Source organism: Heterocephalus glaber, unplaced genomic scaffold (genome assembly GCF_053883595.1).
Source record: "Heterocephalus glaber isolate CG9 unplaced genomic scaffold, H.glaber_assembly_v1.0 deba00000937, whole genome shotgun sequence".
NCBI lineage: Eukaryota > Metazoa > Chordata > Mammalia > Rodentia > Bathyergidae > Heterocephalus > Heterocephalus glaber.
This window is the reverse complement of record NW_028258173.1, coordinates 6,091,109-6,110,837: the sequence shown is the minus strand read 5'-3', so window position 1 is coordinate 6,110,837 and position 19,729 is coordinate 6,091,109. Positions and strand designations below refer to the sequence as shown.

General features: G+C 45.5%; 1 protein-coding gene across 7 annotated transcripts in view; it reads left to right on the top strand.

The window, feature by feature from the left end:
• Positions 1-19,729, top strand: part of Unk (unk zinc finger) — a 38,117-nt gene that overhangs the window by 10,308 nt on the left and 8,080 nt on the right. For 3 of the 7 annotated variants that reach the window (XM_004860709.3, XM_004860712.3, XM_087208456.1), the window contains exons 2-10: positions 11,329-11,538; positions 12,767-12,943; positions 13,070-13,200; positions 13,737-13,872; positions 14,456-14,573; positions 15,564-15,648; positions 18,327-18,469; positions 18,822-19,022; positions 19,601-19,666. In XM_004860709.3, the coding sequence (XP_004860766.1) occupies positions 11,329-11,538; positions 12,767-12,943; positions 13,070-13,200; positions 13,737-13,872; positions 14,456-14,573; positions 15,564-15,648; positions 18,327-18,469; positions 18,822-19,022; positions 19,601-19,666 (1,267 nt within the window). The remainder of the gene's footprint in view (positions 1-11,328; positions 11,539-12,766; positions 12,944-13,069; positions 13,201-13,736; positions 13,873-14,455; positions 14,574-15,563; positions 15,649-18,326; positions 18,470-18,821; positions 19,023-19,600; positions 19,667-19,729) is intronic. The other 4 variants (XM_004860711.3, XM_087208457.1, XM_021241041.2 and 1 more) reach the window with 3 other exon arrangements.

Here is a 19,729-nt window from a genome sequence, read left to right as displayed (position 1 = left end):
AGACCAGCCTGAATTACAGAGTTAACACCCTGGCTCAAAGAAATTATATAGCAGTATTGGGCATTGAACCTAGGAGTATTCTACCACTGAGCTACATTCTCAGTGCTTTTAGTGGGTTTTTTTGGTGTTTTGTTATTTTTGAGACAGAGTCTCACTCTGTAGTTCAGGCTGCCCTTGAACTCATTATGTAGCCCAGGTGGGCCTTGAATTAACACAGCAATCCTCCTGCCTCAGCTTCCTGTGTTTTATTTTGAGACAGTGCCTGAGTCTTGCTAAGTTGGACAGGCTGGCTTCAAATTGCAGTCCACCTGCCTCAGCTTCCTGGTTAGTTAGAATTATAGGTGTATGCCACCTGGTTGATAAATGTTACAGGATTTGAGCCTTTGGGTACCACAGTGTAATCTTTCACAGTGCCTAGGGTTTTGTTTCCCAATGGTTTTACTTGCAGAATCCTATTATATGATGGTTGGATTCTAGTAAAGAGTGTTTAAGGAGATCAGGGCCATTTCCTGTGTTTAAAGATTTCACTTTTGCCAGGTATTGTGGCACGTGCCTGTAATCTCAGCACCCTGGAGGCTGAAGCAGGAGGATCGCTGGGAGTTTGAGGCCAGCCCAGGTTACATAGTGAGTTCAGGGCTAGTCTGAACTACATAGTGAAAAGAGACCCTGTCTCCAAAAAAGAAGTAAAGATTTCATTTTTATGTTAAGGCTCATTTATATATATATATATATATATTTTTTTTTTTTTTGGTACCGGGAATCGAACTCGGGTCCTTGGGCTTGCGCAGCAGGCAGCGAAACCAATGAGCTAAATCCCCGGCCCCACATATATATTTTTTTTAAAGGATGAAATTCCCTGAGGCAAGATAATAATGAGTTCAAAGTAAACCTGGACTACACATTAGGTTCAAGGTTGGGCTGAGCTACTTACTGAAACTGTTCTCAAAACAAGGTACAATTCAGTTTCACCTTTATAAAACTAGCTATGATACAGATGTACATTGGCTTGTACATGGGCAGATCTGTCACTACCAGCTACCATGTGAACCTTGTGAGTAGAGACCACTGACTGGTCAGAGCTGCCAACTCCTTGGGAGCAGGTCCTTCCTCACTGGCCCCTTCAGCTTAAAACCTATGACCCTGGGCTTCCTGACTGAAAGGCATCTGGAGTGAGTTTATCTCTTGTCTCATTATGTTGCCCCTTTTCTTGGACCCATACCATGCTGAACATTGTACATGTTGGGATTCTCCAAGTCCTGAGCACATTTAGTTGTTTTAATATTTAGATCTTTGGGCCGGGGATTTAGCTCAGTGGTTCCACCGCCTGCCCTGCAAGCGCAAGGCCCCAAGTTCAATCCCCAGTACCAAAAAAAAAAAATTTAGATCTTTGATCCATTTTGATTTGAATTTAGTGCATGATGAAAGATTTAGGTCTAGTTTTAATCCTAAGCATGTGGAAACCCAGTTTTTCTAACAGGATTTATTGAAGAGGCTATTTTTCCTCAGTGAAAGTGTTTGGCTCCTTTGTCAAAAATAAAGCGGCTGAGTATGTCTGGAGTTGTTTCTACACCTTCTAGTCTGTTCCACTGATCCTCAGGTCTGTTCTTTTGCCAGTACCATGCTGTTTTTATCACAGTAGCTTTGTAGTATAATTTAAAGTCAGGGATTGTGATGCCCCCTGCCTTGCCTTTGTTGCCCAGAATTGCCTTTGCTATTCTAGGTCTCTTCTGATTTCAAACGAATTTTAGGATTGTTTTTTTCGAATTCTGTGAGATATGCTGTTGAAATTTTGATTGGGATCGCATTAAATCTGTGTAAGAATTTTGGAAGTATGGCCATTTTCACTATATTGGTTTTTTCTATCCAAGAACAAGGGATATCTTTCCAATCTTCTTTTTCAGAGTACTGTAGTTTTTTTGTTTTTTGTTTTTTTGGTACCAAAGATTGAACTTGGGACCTTGTGCTTTCGAGGCAGTCACCGGAACCACTGAGCTAAATCTCTGGTCCCCAGAGTACTGTAGTTTTCAATATAGAGGTCTTTTAATTCCTTTATTAGATTGATTCCTAGGTATTTCATTTTTTTGGATGCTATTGTGAAAGGTGTTATTTTCCTAATTTCTTTCTCACTGAGTTTGTTATTCACGTATAGGAGGAGGCTATTGATTTTTTGAGTGTTAAATTTGTATCCAGCTGTGTTACTGAATTTGGTTATTAAGTCTAGAAGTCTTCTGGTGGAGTTTTTGGGGTCTTCTATGTAGAGTATCATGTCATCACAAATAATGATAATTTAACTTTTTTGTTTTCTATCCTTATTCCTTTTATTTCCTTCTCTTGTCTAATTGCTCTGGCTAATGTTTCCAGAACTATATTGAACAAGAGTGGTGGCAGTGGACATCCTTGTCTTAGTTCTGATTTTAGAGTGAAAGCTTTCAGTTTTTGACCATTTAGTATGAAGCTGGCTGTTGATTTGTCATAGATGGCTTTTATCAGATTGAGATAAAGACCATCTGTACCAAATTTCTGTAGAGGTTTTTTATCATGAATGGGTGTTGGACCTTGTGAAATGCTTTTTTTGTTTGTTGGTACCAGGGATAGAACTCAGGACCTTGCATTTTCCAACCAGGTTCAGCGCCACTGAGCTACATCCCCAGCCCGTGGAATGCTTTTTTCTGCATCTATTGAGAGGATCATTTGGCTTTTGTCCCTGGCTCTGTTGGTACAGTGTATTACATTTATTGATTTGCATATGTTGAACCATCCCTCCGTCCCCAGAATGAATCCAACCTGGTGATAGTGTATAACCTTATTGATGATTTGCTGCATTTGCCAGTATCCTCCCTCCCCCCTACCAGGGATTGAACTGAGGACATTGAGCTTGTGAGGCAGGTGCAGTGCCACTAAGCTAAATCCCTGGCCCTGTTTGCCCATATCTTATTGAGGATGTTTGCATCTATGTTCATTAGGGACATTGGCCTGTAATTCTCTTGTTTGGTTGGATACTTCTCTGGTTTTGGTATTGGTAATGCTTGTTTCCAGGAACAAATTTGAGAGTATTGCTTCCTCTTTGTTTCATTGAAGAGTTTGAGAAGTAACACCATTAGGTCTTCTCTAAATTTCTTGTAAAATTCAGCAGTGCATCCATCAGGGCCTGGGATTTTTGTTGTTGGTAGGTTTTTACTTACATCTTCAATTTGATTGGCTGATAATTGGTTTCATTAGATTTTTTTCTATCTTCTTGATTCAGCTTTGGTAATTCATATGTATCTAGGAATTTGTCTATTCTGTGTTTTCCATTTTATTAGAATACAGATTCTCAAAGCAGTTATTGATAATCTCCTGAATTTCTGCAGAATCTGTTGTGATTTCACCATTTTCACTCCTAGTTGCATGGATTTGAGCCTTTTCTTTCCTTTTTTGGATAAATTTGACTGAAGGTTTGTCAATTTTATTTAATCTTTCAAATAACTAACTCTTTGATTCATTGATTCTTTGATTCTTTACATTGTTTTTTAGTTTCCATTGCATTTCTACTCTTATCTTTATATTTCCTCATCATATGAGCTTTGAGCTTGAGTTCCTCTTCTTTTTCTAGAAGCTTGAGGTTCAACATTAGGTTGTTTATTTGAACCTGCTCTGTTTTCCTGATTTGGGTATTTACCACTCTAAATTTCCCTCATAGGACTGCTTTCATTGTGTCTCCTGAGTTAACATTTTATAGAACATAAACTCAATTCAAGAACAGAGGAAAAGATAGTGTTTTCAGCAAATGGCACTAGAACACCTGGTATCCATATTTAAAAAATTAACCTCAACCCTTTATTTCCATACATAAAAATAACTTGAAAGGATCTATGAACCTAAATATGAAAGACTAAAACTATAAAACTTAAAGAAAAAATTATAAGGGAAAATGTTTATGAATTTAGGGTAGGCAAGAATTTCCTAGGATATAAAAAACATTATGTATAAAAGAAACAAATTGATACATGAGTTTCCATCAAAATTTAGAGCTTTAAATGACATCGTTAAGAAAATGAAAAGTAGTCCTTAAACAGACTATATTTATAATGCATATAACCTATGACCAGAATATATAAAGAATTCTTACAGCTCATTAATAGACAACCCAATTAAAAAGTAGGTACAAGGGCTGGGGATTTAGCTCAGTGGTTCCACTGCCTGCCTTGCAAGCGCAAGGTCCCAAAATCAATCCCAGGTACCAAAAAAAAAAAAAAAAGTAGACACAAGAAGATGGTAAATAGCCAGTACAGCACAAGGAAAGGTGTGCAACACTAGAATCAGAAAAATACTAATTGGTAGAATAACAAGATTGAATTATACACTCATTAGGGAGATGAAGTTGAAAGTTTTAAAAGAACAAATGTCAGCTTAGGTGCGAACCAATTAGAACTTTCTAATACTGCTAATGTGAATGTAAAAATGATAAAACCATTTTGGAAAACAATATAGAAATTTCTTGTCTTACTAAGAACCAACAGTCCTGTTCTTAAATTTTACTTGGGAGGAATGAAAACACATGTTCACAATAGATTTGTACATACAAGTTGAGTATCCCTTATCTGAAATTCTTGGGACCAGATTGTTTCCAATTTTCATTTGAAATCTACTTGATCTGCAAAGAGGATAGCTACTCCTGCTTTTTTTTTTTCAGGTTCCTGTCACATGGAGTATTGTTTTCTACCCTTTAACTTTTAGACTATGAGTTTCTTTTTTTGTTGTTTTTCTTTTTGGTACTGGGGATCGAAGTCGGGTCCTTGGGCTTGCGCAGCAGGTCTTGAAACCACTGAGCTCAATCTCCGTCTCTTTCAATGGAGTTTTTAATCTCCTGGAAATCTGTTTGCATCTGTTTTATGGATTTCATTTGTTTTCTATGTTGGGATTCCATTGTGTTCCTGAGCTCCTCTCTAGATTTATTAATCATGTCTTGTACTATGAGCATAATCTCTGCTGTTATCTGAGAAATTATTTCTGATTTCATTTTTTCCAGATCCTCTTCTGTTGCCAGTTCAGGGAGTCCAGCTGGTTGAGTATCAGAATGTTCCATCTCGTTTCCCTTTGGGGTTGCTGTAGGTGATCTGGAAGTCTGGTTTTGAGACTTGTTTACGTGTCTTCTCATTTTGATGGGGGGTGGTTAGGGGGGTGCTGCTGGCATCCGTGCAGCTCACCTCCGGTGTGCTGGCAGGGGTGGTACAGTGGCCCAGAAGCCTCCTCTTGTGCACTGGGAGTGGCTCACCTCCTGTGTGCTGGTGGGGGTGGTACCAGTGGCCTGGAGGCCTCTTGTGGGGTTCTTGGATCAACTCTGGCAGTAACCGGTCTTGTAATACCCCAATTTGTATCACTTTCCCAAGTTCTGGGCTGCTTGCTCGCCTCTCCCTCTGCAGTTAGATTCCAGGTTCTTTTCATCTCTCCTTTTGTGTTGTCCAAATCTCAAGGAAACGTGGGAGAACTTCTACATCTGGGTCCTGAGAGGCCGTGCTGGTATTGTAGATAGGTAACTTAATTAGATATCTTGTAGGCAGTTAGACAAGACCTGCAAGGAGCCAACATGGAGGAAAATCAAGACACATTCTCTGAAAGCCAGCATTGTAAAAGAAGAGAAACTACCACACCCATATGCTTCCCTTAAGCAGGAGGGTGTTATTTAATTTCCACCTGTTATGAAGTGCTTGTGGTTTCTTTTGCCATTGATTTCCAATTTCATTTCACTTTGGTCTAATAATATGCATGGAATAATTTCAAATTTCACTTACTTTGCATTTACTTAAGCATGTTCTGTGAGCTAGCATGTGGTCTGTTTTGGAGAATGTCCCATGTGCAGCTGAGTAGAATGTGTATTCTAATGTTGTGGGGTGGAACACTGTAGACATCTGCTAAGTTCATTTGTTCAAAAATTTGGTTCAAGGGCCGGGGATTTAGCTCAGTGACACAGCACCTGCCTCGTAAGTGCAAGGTCCTGAGTTTGATTCCCTGGTATTGGGAAAAAAAAAAAATTTGGTTCAGCCTGGAACAGGCTGGTGCACACCTGTAATCCCAGCACTTGGGAGGCTGAGGCAGGAGGATTGCCATGAGTTCAAGGCCAGCCTGAACTACATAGTGAGACCCTTTCTCAAACAACAACAAAAGTTTGGTTCAGTTCTAATATTGCATAGTTGATTTTTTGTCTAGTTGATCTATTTGTGACAGTGGGATATTAAGGTCTCCCTCTAATATAGTTGTAACAACTATATTAGTACTTACATGATTTTTCATGTCTGTTAATATTTGTTTTATATAGTTGGATGTACTGGTATTTCATGCATATATATTTATGATTGTTACCTCTTTGTCATGAATTGTTCCCTTTACAAGGATGTAGTGACCTTCTTTGTCTCTTTTAATCATTCCTGGCTTGAAATCCAATTTGCCTGAAAATAGAATAGCTATCCCTGGGCTGGGGATATAGCTCAGTGGCGCTGCACCTGCCTGGCAAGCACAAGATCCTGAGTTTGATTCCCTGTACCGAAGGGAAGAAAAAAAAAAAGAATAGCTACCCCTCCTTTTTTCCAGGTTCCTGTCACATGGAATATTTTGTTTCCAACCTTTGACTTTCAGCCTGTGAATTTCTTTTTTAATTAAATGTATTTTTTGTGTGTAGTATATTGTTGCGTCTTGCTTCTTCTTTTTTTTTTTTTTCTTTCTTTGATACCGGGGATTGAACTCGGGACCTTGCACTTGTGAGGCAGGCACTGGAACCACTGAGCTAAATCCCTGGCAAAATCCCTGGCAACAAATTTTGACAAGTTTTTTTTTTTTTTTTTTTTTGGTACTGGGGATCGAACTCGGGTCCTTGCACTGTGAAGCAGGCGGCGGAACCACTGAGCTAAATCCCCGGCCCCTTTTTTTTTTTTTTTTTTTAAACAACTCCTCATGTCCCTATGTCCTGGCCTTTGTTAACTTTACTCTCTTTATTTTTATTTATTTATTTTTGTTGGGGGTTTTTTTGGTACCAGGGATCGAACTCGGGACCTTGTGCTTGCAAGACAGGCGGCGGAACCACTGAGCTAAATCCCTGGCTCCTTGCTTCTTTTTTTGGTACCAGGGATCGAACTCGGATCCTTGCGCTTGTGCACCAGGTGGCAAAACTACTGAGTTAAATCCCTGGCCCGTGTCTTGCTTCTTGATCCATTCTGCCAGTCTATTTCTTTTGATTGGTGAATTGAGACCATTAACATTGATGATTATAACTGATAATATATTGACTTATTCTTGTCATGTTATTTTCCTATTATTGGTTCCCTTTTTTTCCTCCTCTGTTTAATTGCTTGCTTGCATGGTGGATTCATTCTGTTGGGGTTCATGGAGTTGTAGTCCTTGTTATCTCTTTCTAGAATGTCCTTCAGAACATTTTGGAGTGCTGGTTTGATAGTCATGAATTTTTTCAGGTGTTCTTTGTCATGGAAGTATCTTATTTCTCCATCAATTTTGAAGATAGTTTTGCCAGGTACAGAAATCTGGGTTAGACGTTGTTTTCTTTTAGGGCTTGAAATAATTTCATTCCCAGCTTTCATTTCATTTTGGCTAAAGTAATACATAAAGTAATACAATACAATGCAATACAATAGGAAATGACAAACTGTGGTAACTATTATTTTGCCACCTTTAACTGTATGAATTAGATTTGTAGTTACATAACAAAATCTAAAACAAACCAGGAAATTGTATATAGTAAGTATGCCCTCTGTATGGTGATTTTACCCTCAGGAGAGAAAATTTAAAAGAGGTTGGGGGTGTCTGAGGATTTAGTTCAATGGTTTCATTGCCTGCTGCACAAGCACAAGGACCAGAGTTCGATCCCCGGTACCAAAAAAAAAAAGAGGTTGGGGGGAAAATGCAGACATAGAAGAAGAGGAAGAGGAAGAGATTAGAAGAAGAGGAAGAAGATTAGAAGCAAGGCTGGAGGACAAAGGAAGATTACTCAAACTTTGGGAAACTGGAGAAGAAGGCAGGAGAGAAAGAAAGAAGAAATAAAAACCAGAACAGAATAGAACAACAACAACAAAAACTAGAAACATTGTTCACACTCCTGTAAAAACAAGAACAAGAACAATCAAGAAAAGAAGAAAACAAAAACAGAAAATGCAAGAAAAGAAAAATGAAGAAAAAAATGTGTACTTTGAGGCATCTCTCTGCTGTCACTGGTAGAATGAGCAAACAGAGGCCAGATCTGTGTTGATTAATCCCAGTAATCTAGCCTTGGAAATATGGCAGTGTAGTAGATAATCCCAGCAAGCCTGCATCTTTAGTTCCATTGAAGTTCAGGCTGGTTTCTGGGTGTGAGGTTGTAACCCAATTTGTTGAGGCTGCAATACTCTCTGTGGCCCCTGCTGGCTTGAATTCAGCTCCTTAACCTCCTCCCAACTTAAACTCAGTTCCGCCTCACCTTGACACTGGGAACTGCTAGATGGAGCCAGCCTGCAGCTGCTCTGAATTCTGAGCTCAGTTGGCCCCTCTCCAAGATGGTGAACAACCAGTCACCTTCTTCTGGGGGAGGTCTGAATCTGAATAACTCGCTGCACTCCACTGCATCCCCTGCTCCATTCTACTGGTACATTTCTCTGTGGAGGCCTCTGGGGTTACCAGTAGTCACCATGTGTCTGCAGATTTGAGTCACCCCTCCCACACCGCGAATCAGGGCTCAGGGAGAAAGTGCTACTTGCCACCTCCTTCTGTGTTGAGATCTCTGTTTTTACTCTCCCTGTCGGCTTCATTTCTCAGTTCAGATCCTTGCTGGGTCCCAGGGACCCACTTCCCTCCTTCTCTTCTCCACGTTGCTATATTTTAGTGTCTGGACACCAAATCTTGGAGAGACTGTTTCTTTGCTGTTCTCTGCTGTTCACTGTCATCTTCCTGGAATTTGGTATTACATTTTTTTAGTGGTTATATTTCATAACAGGAACATTATATGACTTCACAGAAACCATAAATAAAGCTTTATTTGAACCTGACATCTGAGGTTGTGCAGTACAACTGTAGTAGAGAATAGTGGCAACACAGATTCTGCTTGGCCCTCTTGGGGCATTGTGTTGTGCTTAGTTTCCTGTGCCTCTTGGTTTAGCATTCCATAATATTTTATTTATCTTTTATTACTGGTGTAAGTCTCATATCAAAACAAGAGATGAGGGCTGGGGATTTAGCTCAGTGGTGCCGCGCCACCCTGGTATGCACAAGGTTGAGTTCCATCCCTGGTTCTGGAAAAAACAAAAACAAAAACCCAAGAGATAAACAGAAAAATGAACATCAGCCACAACTCAAAGCTGAAAACAAACCCAAAGACCTCTTAGCACCAGACAGTCTTTGTTTCTGAGCCTGTACTGTTTCCTTTGTCTAAAACACCCTTTCTTAAACTCTTCATTCACTGGTATCTCTTCCTTACCTCTTCTGTCCCAGCTTGGGTCAAGGATCCTTCTTTTGGGTTTCTAAGGTATCCTGAAGCAAACCTCTTCATAACTCTTTCCACCTGTGGTTAAGTCCACCTGTTACTTATGTGTGTCTTTCATGAAAATGTGAGCTTTCTAAGGACAATGATCTACTCCTTCTTCAGGGTCACCATTGGTTAGCACTGTACCATTATTCAATAAATATATGGTGGATAAATGCTGGGAATGGTGGCACATTCCTCTAATCCCAGCTACTCAGGCTGAGGCAGGAGTTTCACAAGTTTGAGTGTAGCCTGAGCAACTTAATGAGATCTTGTCTTAATAAAAAGTGAGGGCTGGGGATGTACCTCAGTGGTAAAGTACGCCTGAGTTCAATTCCCAGTATTGAAAGGGGGTGGGCTGAACAAACAGCAAAGCTCTGATTGGAGGCTTCACTGCCCCTTAACTCCATTTGCACTCCTTAGGGAGCATCTTGTACTCCCCCATCCCCTCCCCACACACCCAGACACTTCACCACACTTCAAGACTGGACAGATTTTTTAGTACTTTTCATTATCAATAGAGAAAGTGTATTGGATTTGCCCTAGCCTTGGGCCTGCCCCCCTGCCCTTGTGGCTAGAGTAGTAAGGCCGAAGGGATGTGGGCAGGAGTCTTTGTTCCTTGCCGATCAGATCCAGGCTGTGCTCTGAGCCTAGGCAGTTCAGATTAGGCTGCCTCTGCCACACTTCCTTCTGCATATAACTTCTGAGCCTTCTGCAACCATCCTTACTGGCACCAAAATACCCAGTCTATAGCCATTTGTTGCTTCCAGTGTTAGGCTTGGGAAAATAAAAATAATTGCAGTGATTACCCATCCTCCTGACAGGGCCCCCCAATGTGAGAGAGCTCTAACCTGGACACAGAAGGACAATATGTTCTGTAAGGGAGTCAATGGGCTTGGGCCCCTCCACTGGTGCTGTGTGGGAGAGGATATTAGGGGATATTAGAGGATATTGATTATTACATACAGGACAAAGGAGAGAGACATGGACAGCACACAGACATCTGTCAACTCCTCAGGATAGATATCTCCCACCTGCTGCAGGTCCTCTTTTTTTTTTTTTTTGGTACCAGGGATCGAACTCGATCCTTGCACTTGCAGGGCAGGCGGCAGAACCACTGAGCTAAATCCCCAGCCCCTGCAGGTCCTCTTTTATGAGACTGCTAGAGACAGTCTAGGCTAGCGATGGTGAACCTTCTAGAGCTTTCAGTGATACAAACAGCCCACTGCGGCACACGTGCTGTAGGTTGGTCACCACTGGGCTAGGCGCAGAGGGAGGGGTCTCTGCATGCATTCCCAAACAGCTGCCCAGGTAGTAAGTACTAGCAGATGTCTCTGGAACAGTGAGAGTCAATTGTGTACCGGAGAGCTGGGCTTTCAGCCTGGAAGCAACATCTCCCTTAAGTGCTTGTCAGCAGATTTCTCCCCTTGGCCCTCAGTTCCATCCCTGCTCATGGTACAATGGAGGCTTCCAAGAATCACCAAGTGGATGTGGGCACCAGTGACCTGCAGAAAGCTTGGGAGATGCTACTCGTGTGCATAGCTGTCTTCCTGTGATGAGTAGTTTGGCCTGGGAAGCCTTGAGGCTCCACAGCTGGCCACCATGGCAGACAGCTGACTGCTGAAGGCCCTTGAAGCCATAGCTCCTGCCTTCCAGGCTAGCTTGGACATAGATATTGGGACAAGTGTGAATGCTGAGGTCCAACCTTAGCCCTGGACCTCTTCTGGTGTCACAGTGAAACTGGTACCCCAAAGCAGGGCCCTCAGGGGACTTGGTGGCTAACTTCATGCTGAGAAGCAAGGGGCTTTACTCTCCACTCTTGGCCTGCCCCACATGGGCTCTCTCTGCAGGTACCTGAAAGAGTTCCGCACAGAACAGTGCCCACTCTTTGTGCAACACAAATGCACACAGCATCGGCCCTACACCTGCTTCCACTGGCACTTTGTGAACCAGCGGCGCCGCCGGTCCATCCGCCGTCGGGACGGCACCTTCAACTACAGTCCTGACGTCTACTGCACCAAGTACGATGAGGCTACAGGCCTGTGCCCGGAGGGAGACGAGTGAGTGCCCATCCTGCCCTCAGGAGTCCCAGTCTCCTGGGTCAGGCAGGCTCCAGGAAGCAAGCCAGAGGGTGCTTTGGGGAGGACTGGCTGCAACCCAACCCACCTTCCTATTGGCTCAAACCTCACCATCTTGAAGATGTAGCCTTATATGTGTATATGTGGCGGAGGGGGGATCTGTTTTTCTTTCCCTACTTTAAGGAAACAAAACAGGCCTTAGTTCTGCTAAGAGACCAAATATAAACCAGAGTGTCTCCCTGAAAGGTGATGAGCAGGTGAGAAAGCAAAGCTTTGTCTGTATTTACCACCCCTCTCCATCACTCACATTAGTGCCTCCGCTCTGCGTTCTGTCAGATCAGCGGTGGCATTAGATTCCCACAGGAACACGAATCCTTCTTTAGACTGCACAGGCAAGGGATGCAGGTTGGGCGCTCCTTATGAGAATCTAATGTCTGATGACCTGAAGTGGACCTGAGGTGGTAATGCTAACTCTGAGGAACGTAATTATTATGTATCTCAAACATACACTAAAAAAACAAAAAACAGTACTTTACCACATGCATACAGCTGTCTGTAGAAAAATTGTCTTCTGCAAAACTGGTCGTCCCTATTGCCACAAAAGGTTGGGGCCCACTAGTTTAAATAGACTGAGCCTCACCAGTTCCCTCATTTGCTGATTCTAAGTTTTCTTCTGCAAATCTCTATAGAGAAAAGTTACAACAGTGGTGGCAAACCTGACATCATCTCTGAGAGGAAACATTCATTAGCCCTGCTTGTCATTTGTTTCAACCTTGTAGGGGGGTGATAAGAGGCACTGTGGAGGTATAGTGTGCCGAACCCTTCCTGCACCAGGTCCTCTTTCTCACAGAGATCAGAGGCTTGCTTATCCCTCCCCCTGGCCTGTTGAAGCACTTTGCGCATGAGGAGCTTTGTTAAAGTTTGGTGGGAGTTGATTGTTTCTCTGAGGACCTCTAATCCAGGCAGAATTTGTCCCACCCAGATGCTCCTCTGGAGCATCCCTGCAGGTAGTCCAAGAATGTCAGGCCCTGTGGGCCACAGCATGCCAGGGCAAAGCCATGGTGGCCAGGGGGCCTTGTCACTGCCTTCCTCAATCACTGTCACTGTATCCTCAAGGTCATGGTGACAACCCATCAACAGCTGGTGAAGGGCAGGGTTGCCCCCAGACTGCAGGGGGCAGTGTTGAGTGATCCCCACTGCCATGTTGCAGGTGCCCATTTCTGCACAGGACCACAGGGGACACTGAGCGCAGGTACCACCTTCGTTACTATAAAACTGGAATCTGCATCCACGAGACTGACTCAAAAGGCAACTGTACCAAAAACGGCCTGCACTGCGCTTTTGCTCACGGACCCCATGACCTCCGTTCCCCTGTCTACGACATCAGGTGGGCTGGGTGCTGGGCAGGGGCAGGGGCCTGGAGGCTGCTGCTGATAGCTGCAACAAAGGATGGCACTCCGATTCTGCTCTCTCATGCCTCCTCCCCACCCTCTGTCCTATCCTCTCCTTGCAGGGAACTCCAGGCCATGGAAGCCTTACAGAATGGCCAGACCACAGTGGAGGGCAGCATAGAGGGCCAGTCGGCTGGGGCTGCGAGCCATGCCATGATAGAAAAAATCCTCAGTGAGGAGCCTCGGTGGCAAGGTACAAGTGGCCACAAAAATGCCTCCTCTAGTCAGATGTTTGCCCTCTCCCCTCTTGCCCATAACTGCCCTAAGGAATTGGTTCACAACCATCTACTGCTTTCTCCAACTGAAGCCACCAGCTGGGAGGCACCCAGCCCCTCATCTCACTTTATACCATTCTAAAGGCACTTGTAGGGAAGTTTTCCAAGATACACTGTATTCCGAAGATCCCTCCACCTTTAGCATGTGCACACTTGTGCATTTATATGAGTATATATGCATGTGTTCTCCACTCTCATGGTGCCCTTTCAGCCCTGAGAACTGTAAGTATCTCCAGCGATGGCCAGCATCCTGCCCTGGGCTCTCAGCTGTAGCTTTGGCCTCCCTAGCATGCCCATGGCCTGTGAGGAAATGGCCCTCCTCATGTCTCTCATGGGAACGTCAACTCCAGAACCCCTTCCCAGTGGCTTCTCCTTGCCTTCTGTTCACTCTACTACTGGTCTTGGGGTGCTCCACTTCCACTCCCTGACCCATGCCCTCTGGCCCCCTGTGCAGAAACTGCTTATGTGCTGGGGAACTATAAGACGGAGCCGTGCAAGAAGCCCCCTCGGCTGTGCCGCCAGGGCTATGCCTGTCCCTACTACCACAACAGCAAGGACCGACGGCGGAGCCCCCGGAAGCACAAATACAGGTCCTTTGGCACCAGGAGACCAGTCATGGGAGGGAGGAATGGCAGGGAAGGGATCATGGCTAAGGCTGCTCCCACCGTGGCTCTCAGGGAGGCGGGCATGCCAACCCTGGGGACTATGGGGTCACAGGTCCCGGGTGCAAAGGGAGGGACCAGTAAGGATGGCTGAACGGCAGGAGCATGGTCCAGTTCCTGCATGAATGAGAACCTGACCAGACAGACTCAGAGGCCTATTCAGTTCTGATCCTATAGGGCATGTACTAAAGTAGGGCCAGGTTGTGTTGTGGAAAGTGTAGTTGTGGCTATGCCTGTCTCTTCATGGGCTGGCATGGGCTCATTGCATGGCTGAGGGGAGCAAAACAATGTCTTCCGTGGTTATGCAGCCAGGCTGGGCCAGAGAAACAACACAGCTCTGGCTGCAGTGAGATCCTCACTCTGTAGCTAGTCTTTTATATTTCAGTGCCTGGGCCTGTGAGGTGGGAAGACCAGAGAGGGGCCCTGAGAAGAGATCCAGGTAGTACCCTGTAGTCCCTGATGTCACCCTCTCTTGCCTCCAACTGACTGTTCCCTGCCCTCTTTGGACCAGGTCGACTCCATGTCCAAATGTCAAACATGGGGATGAGTGGGGAGACCCTGGCAAATGTGAGAATGGAGATGCCTGCCAATATTGCCACACCCGCACGGAGCAGCAGTTCCATCCAGAGGTGGGCTCTTAGAGTGGGGGCTGGCTTCCTTGGGGGGGCTGGGGGGCTAACATATCCCCTTTAGGAAGCAAGGAGTGTAAGGGCAGATGTTGGCATCCTGGAGAGATTTCTGGAGAGTGCCTGGAGGTGCCCTGTACTCCTCAGTGTGCAGCCTCTTTCTGAACCCACTTTTCCCTGACAGCCCTCTGCTTCTAGTTAGTTCCCTAAGCTGCCTGACAGGGTGCTTAAAATCCAGAGACATCAGGGTTAGTTTTTTTGTGTGTGTGCAAGGGATCAAACCCAGGGCCTCCACACACGGTAGGTAAGCGCTGTGCTACTGAACTACATCCCCAGCCCAGTACCAGAATTTTAAAAATAAGGCCCCTTCTGTCCTGTCCTCGGAGCCTATGTCTTGTACAGTATGCAAAGAGGCATATGCTGCCTCAGTCCCTGGTTCTGTGGAATCCAGGAGGACCCTTGAAAGAAACAGATAGGGACAGTCTCATGTAGCTGCAGACAGCAGGTGGAAAGTTCAACCCAATACAGTTCCCAACCTGAGATCTGGCGGGCTGGGTTGAGGGCAGCTATGTGCTGCTTGGGAGCTTGGCTGGCTGAATGCCTAGAAAGCACACTGGAGGCAGAGCCCCTGGCAGGGCTGTCAGCAGAGCAGACCCCTTGGTGCGGGCTGGTTGGATCTGTGAACCCAGAATGGAGGGCATTGGTGGAAGTGGTAGAGAACTTCCTCAGGAGTTTGAGTAACAGAATGGTAGGGGGCTGGGGTGTAACTCAGTGGTAGAGCACTTGCCTAGCATGAATGTGGCCCTGAGGTTTGATCCCAGCACTGGAAAAAAAAAAAAAATTTTGGAGGTGGGTTGACAGAGACTTAGAGGATTGCAGTAGAAGGTGTGGAGCGGGGAGGAAGGCCAGCTCACCTTTGATAAAGGAAGAGGAGCCTGTCACTCACACAGCTGAGCCTGACCGTCTCTGCTCTGCTCTGTCTGCCCCTTCCAGATCTACAAATCCACCAAGTGCAACGACATGCAACAGTCAGGCAGCTGTCCCCGAGGACCTTTCTGCGCCTTTGCCCACGTAGAACGTAAGCTGTTCTTACTGCCCTGGGGCAGTACACTTTTCTTCCTTAACCCTCTGCTGAGACTCAAGCAGGGGAATGGCCCCTAGCAGCACACCACACATGGGGGTCCTTGTCTGCTAGTAGTGGGCCATGTCTAGCTGGAAGTCCATTCTCTTTGCCTCTCTGAAAGTGGTGAATTTAACTACCAGGACTTGATGCCCTGGAGTTTCCAAGATCATGAGATAGAGACTGCGGGGACTGTCCTCCTGGTTAGGGACTCGAGGTTCCAGGCAAGGTGCAGCACTGTGCCTCCCATAGTCAACATGGCAGATCCCACCAGCCACCCCATGTCGCCAGTGGCAGGCATCACTACTGCAACACAGAACTCTTCCCTGCTGCGCTCTGCTCAGGCCTCTAGAGTAGAGCTTTCCAGTGTAAATGAAATGCGGGAGCTCGTCTGATCCTCTTCAGTGTGTGCTCCCTCCAGCTGCTCAAGCTGGAGTCCTTTGCTATTTTTCTTATCTTCCTCTTTTAAGGGCCTGCCGGGTATTTGTCAGCTCCCCAAGCTATAGTCTCTTACCATTTTCTTTTACTTTCTGATTGAAGCTTTTTCATAAATAGAGAAATAAATAAAATGCAGTCCCTATATATCATTTTATTTTATTTATTTTATCCCTGGTACCAGGGATCGAACTCAGGACCTTGAGCTTGCAAGGCAGGTGGCAGGACCAATGAACTAAATCCCGGCCCCCCTAAATATCATTTTAAAGTTTCTAGTAACATATTAAAAAAAAAAAAGGCTGGACGTGGTGGCGCACACCTATAATCTCAGCACTGAGGAGGCTGAGGCAGGAGGAATGCTGAGATTGTGGCCAGGCTGGGTTACACAGTGAGTTCAAGGCCAGCCTGAACTACATAGAGAAACCCTGTCTGAGAGAAAGAGAAAGAGGGAGAGAGAAACTAAAAAAACCAAAAGAAGCAGGTTAATTTTATTGGTTTGGTTTGGGATTTTTGTTGTTGTTTTGGTTTTTGGTTTTTTGGTCTTGCTGTGTCATTCAGGTTGGCCTCACTCGCAACAATCCTCCTGCCTCATCCTCCCAAGTGCTGAAATTGTAGACATGCAAAACCACATCTGGCAGGTTAATTTTAATGACATTTTTATTTAGCCCAATATTAGATGCTACCACTTCTATAATTATAAAAATTATCAAGATATTTTACCCTTTTTTTTTGTTTTTTTGAGACATGGTCTCACTAGGTAGTTCAGGCTACCCTTGAACTTACAGCCCAGGCTGACCTTCAACTCATGGTGATCCTCCTGCCTCAGCCTCCCAGTTGCTGGGATTATAGGTGTGTATCACTGCCCCCAGCTAAGATATTTTACCTTTTTTTTTTTTTAAATTGATTTATCTTTTTTTATTTATTTATTTATTTATTTTGGTACTGGGGATCGAACTTGGGTCCTTGCGCTTGCGCAGCAGGCGGCGAAACCACTGAGCTAAATCCCCCGGCCCATATTTTACCTTTTTTTATACTAAGTCTCAGAGATCTGATATGTATTGTAACACCCCCAGCACATTAACACTCTGACCAGCCCATTTCAAGTGCTCAGTAGCCACTGGTACAGCACAGTTCTAGATGTTCAGTGTCACACTCCAACCCAACACCTCAGTCTTAGGGGGAGCTGGGGTAGACATCTGTCCTGCTCTAGGCCACTGCACTGACTGCCTTAACCTGTTTCCAGGCTTAGCCCTGTCTCTGAGATTAGGGTGAAGAATAAACCAAGGGCCCTTGGCATAAGAAGTGTATTCAGGGTGCAGAGGAAATCAGTCCCCTGCAGTAGACACTAGGACCACCTGATTGAGATAGTGCAGAGCAGTGATTCAAAGCTCAGGCTGTGGAGTTATACAAAGCCAGGTTCAAGTCTCATCTCTTCTGTCTCCTAGTTCTGTCACTTCAGTAGTTTTTGGTTTTTTGTATTTTTTTTTTATATTGTTTTTGTTTTTTTGAGACAGGGTCTTTCTGTGTACTTCAAGGTGGCCTCAAACTCATGGTGAACCTCCTGGCTCAGTCTCCTGAGTGCTGGGATTACAGGTGTGTGCCACCAAGCCCAGCCAACCTTGGTAGATTTAACTGGCTTTTCTGAACTATTTTTCTTATCTATAAAATGGAGACCATAGCACTCTGAAAGCCTGAGGCAGGAGGATTGCAAGTTTGAGCCTTGCCTGGGCAATTTAGCAACTTTGTGAAACTCAATCTCAAAATTTTTTAAGGCCTGGGCTGGGGATTTAGCTCAGTTGTTCCAGCACTTGCCTTGCAAAAAGAAAATGTCCCGGCTTCAATCTCTAGTACCAAAAAAAAAAATTTTTTTTTCTTAAGGGCTACATTTTTTTAAGGGCTACATCCCAGGGGGATGTAGCTTAGAAGGCTCTGGATTCAATCCCCAGTACCACAGAAAAGTAAATAAGAATAAAATGGAGACCATGATATTATATGTATTTTTTCATCACTGTGGAGATTCACAATTTATGCAAGGTGCTGGCACGTAGGAAGTGCAGAGCACACAGCATCCATTGAAATGATGTGGGAACCTTCTTTTTAAGTACCAGGCATACATGGTCTCCTTTGGAACATAGCTAGGAGCACTTTTGGAGGCACTCAGCTGGCTGAAGAGCCTGCTGACCCCTGCCCCCCTCTTGCAGAGCCACCCCTAAGTGACGACCTGCAGCCTTCCTCAGCTGTATCCAGCCCCACCCAGCCAGGTCCCGTCTTGTACATGCCATCTGCTGCCGGAGACTCGGTGCCTGTGAGCCCCTCCAGCCCGCATGCCCCCGACCTCAGCGCCGTACGTGCCTGTCCTGGGGAGTGGGTGCTCCCCTAACCCCTCAGCCTGTGCTTGGGGAGGAGCCCTGGTATTTGTCCTCAAGCTAAAGGGTTTAGCCTTTCCTGCTCCAGGGATCTTCTTTGTCATAGTGGGGGCAGGGTTGTATCTTCAGGTCCTGTGTTGATCGTCCTGGGACAAAGCCTTCTGTCACACCTCCCTGCCAAACTCTCAGAGGCTCAGGGTGCTTGTTGCTACTCATTGGTATTTGAAGATGGAACCAAGCCCCTTTTTGAAGACTGTCTTTGAGGCAGGGATGGAAGTGGGTCAGGTCCCAGCCTGTGTCATGCTTACCAGGTCCTGTCCTTCCCTGCAGCTCCTCTGCAGGAGCAGCAGCCTGGGCAGCCCATCCAACCTCTGTGGCTCCCCACCAGGCCCCAGCCGGAAACCGCCAAACCTGGAGGGCCTGATCTTCCCTGGGGAATCCAGCCTTGCCCCTGGCAGCTATAAGAAAGCTCCTGGCTTTGAGAGGGAAGACCAGGTGGGAGCTGAGTACCTGAAAAATTTTAAATGCCAGGTAAGGGTTGAACAGGGCATCAGAGAATGCTTAAGCCCAGTGAGCTTCCCCTTCTGCATAGGGTGAGAGGAGCCTGGAGGAGAGGCCTGGTCCTGCTCTGGACAGAGGCTGGGAGCTAGGACTCCTTGTCCTCAGCCTCTGTAGGACTGAGCAGTGAGTAATGTTGCCCTGTTTTCCAGCTGAGGACAGAAAGGCTCAAGGGACTGCATAGCTTCCCCAAGCCCACGGAGCCAGTCAGTAGCAAAGCAGCATTCCTACCAGAGTGACCAGGGTACAGTTCTTTGTCTGCCCTCTGTTGCCTTGATGGGATGCCAGGGCCTGGAGGAGCAGGTCAGAGCAGTCCCTAACTGAGCCTAGAGAGAAGCCTGGGGCTCTCTGAGGTGTAGAGTTACCTGGGAGGAGAGGGGGAGCTCCCTGCTTAGAGTAGAGGAAGGAGTAACATGGGGTGGGGCATTTCCTGACATGACAGTGCCGCCACTTGCTTCCTGGTCCCTCAGCCTCAATGGTTCATGGCAGGGCCAGTGGACTCCTGGATTCCCAGCACCACATTCACCTCCTTCCTAACTTTTCTCTCTCAGGCCAAATTAAAACCCCACTCACTAGAGTCCAGGAGTCAAGAGCAACCTCTGCTTCAACCCAAACAGGTACAGTGTTTTTGATTCCCTGCTTCTGTCCTGGTATCTGTCATGGACAAGACAGGCCCAGAA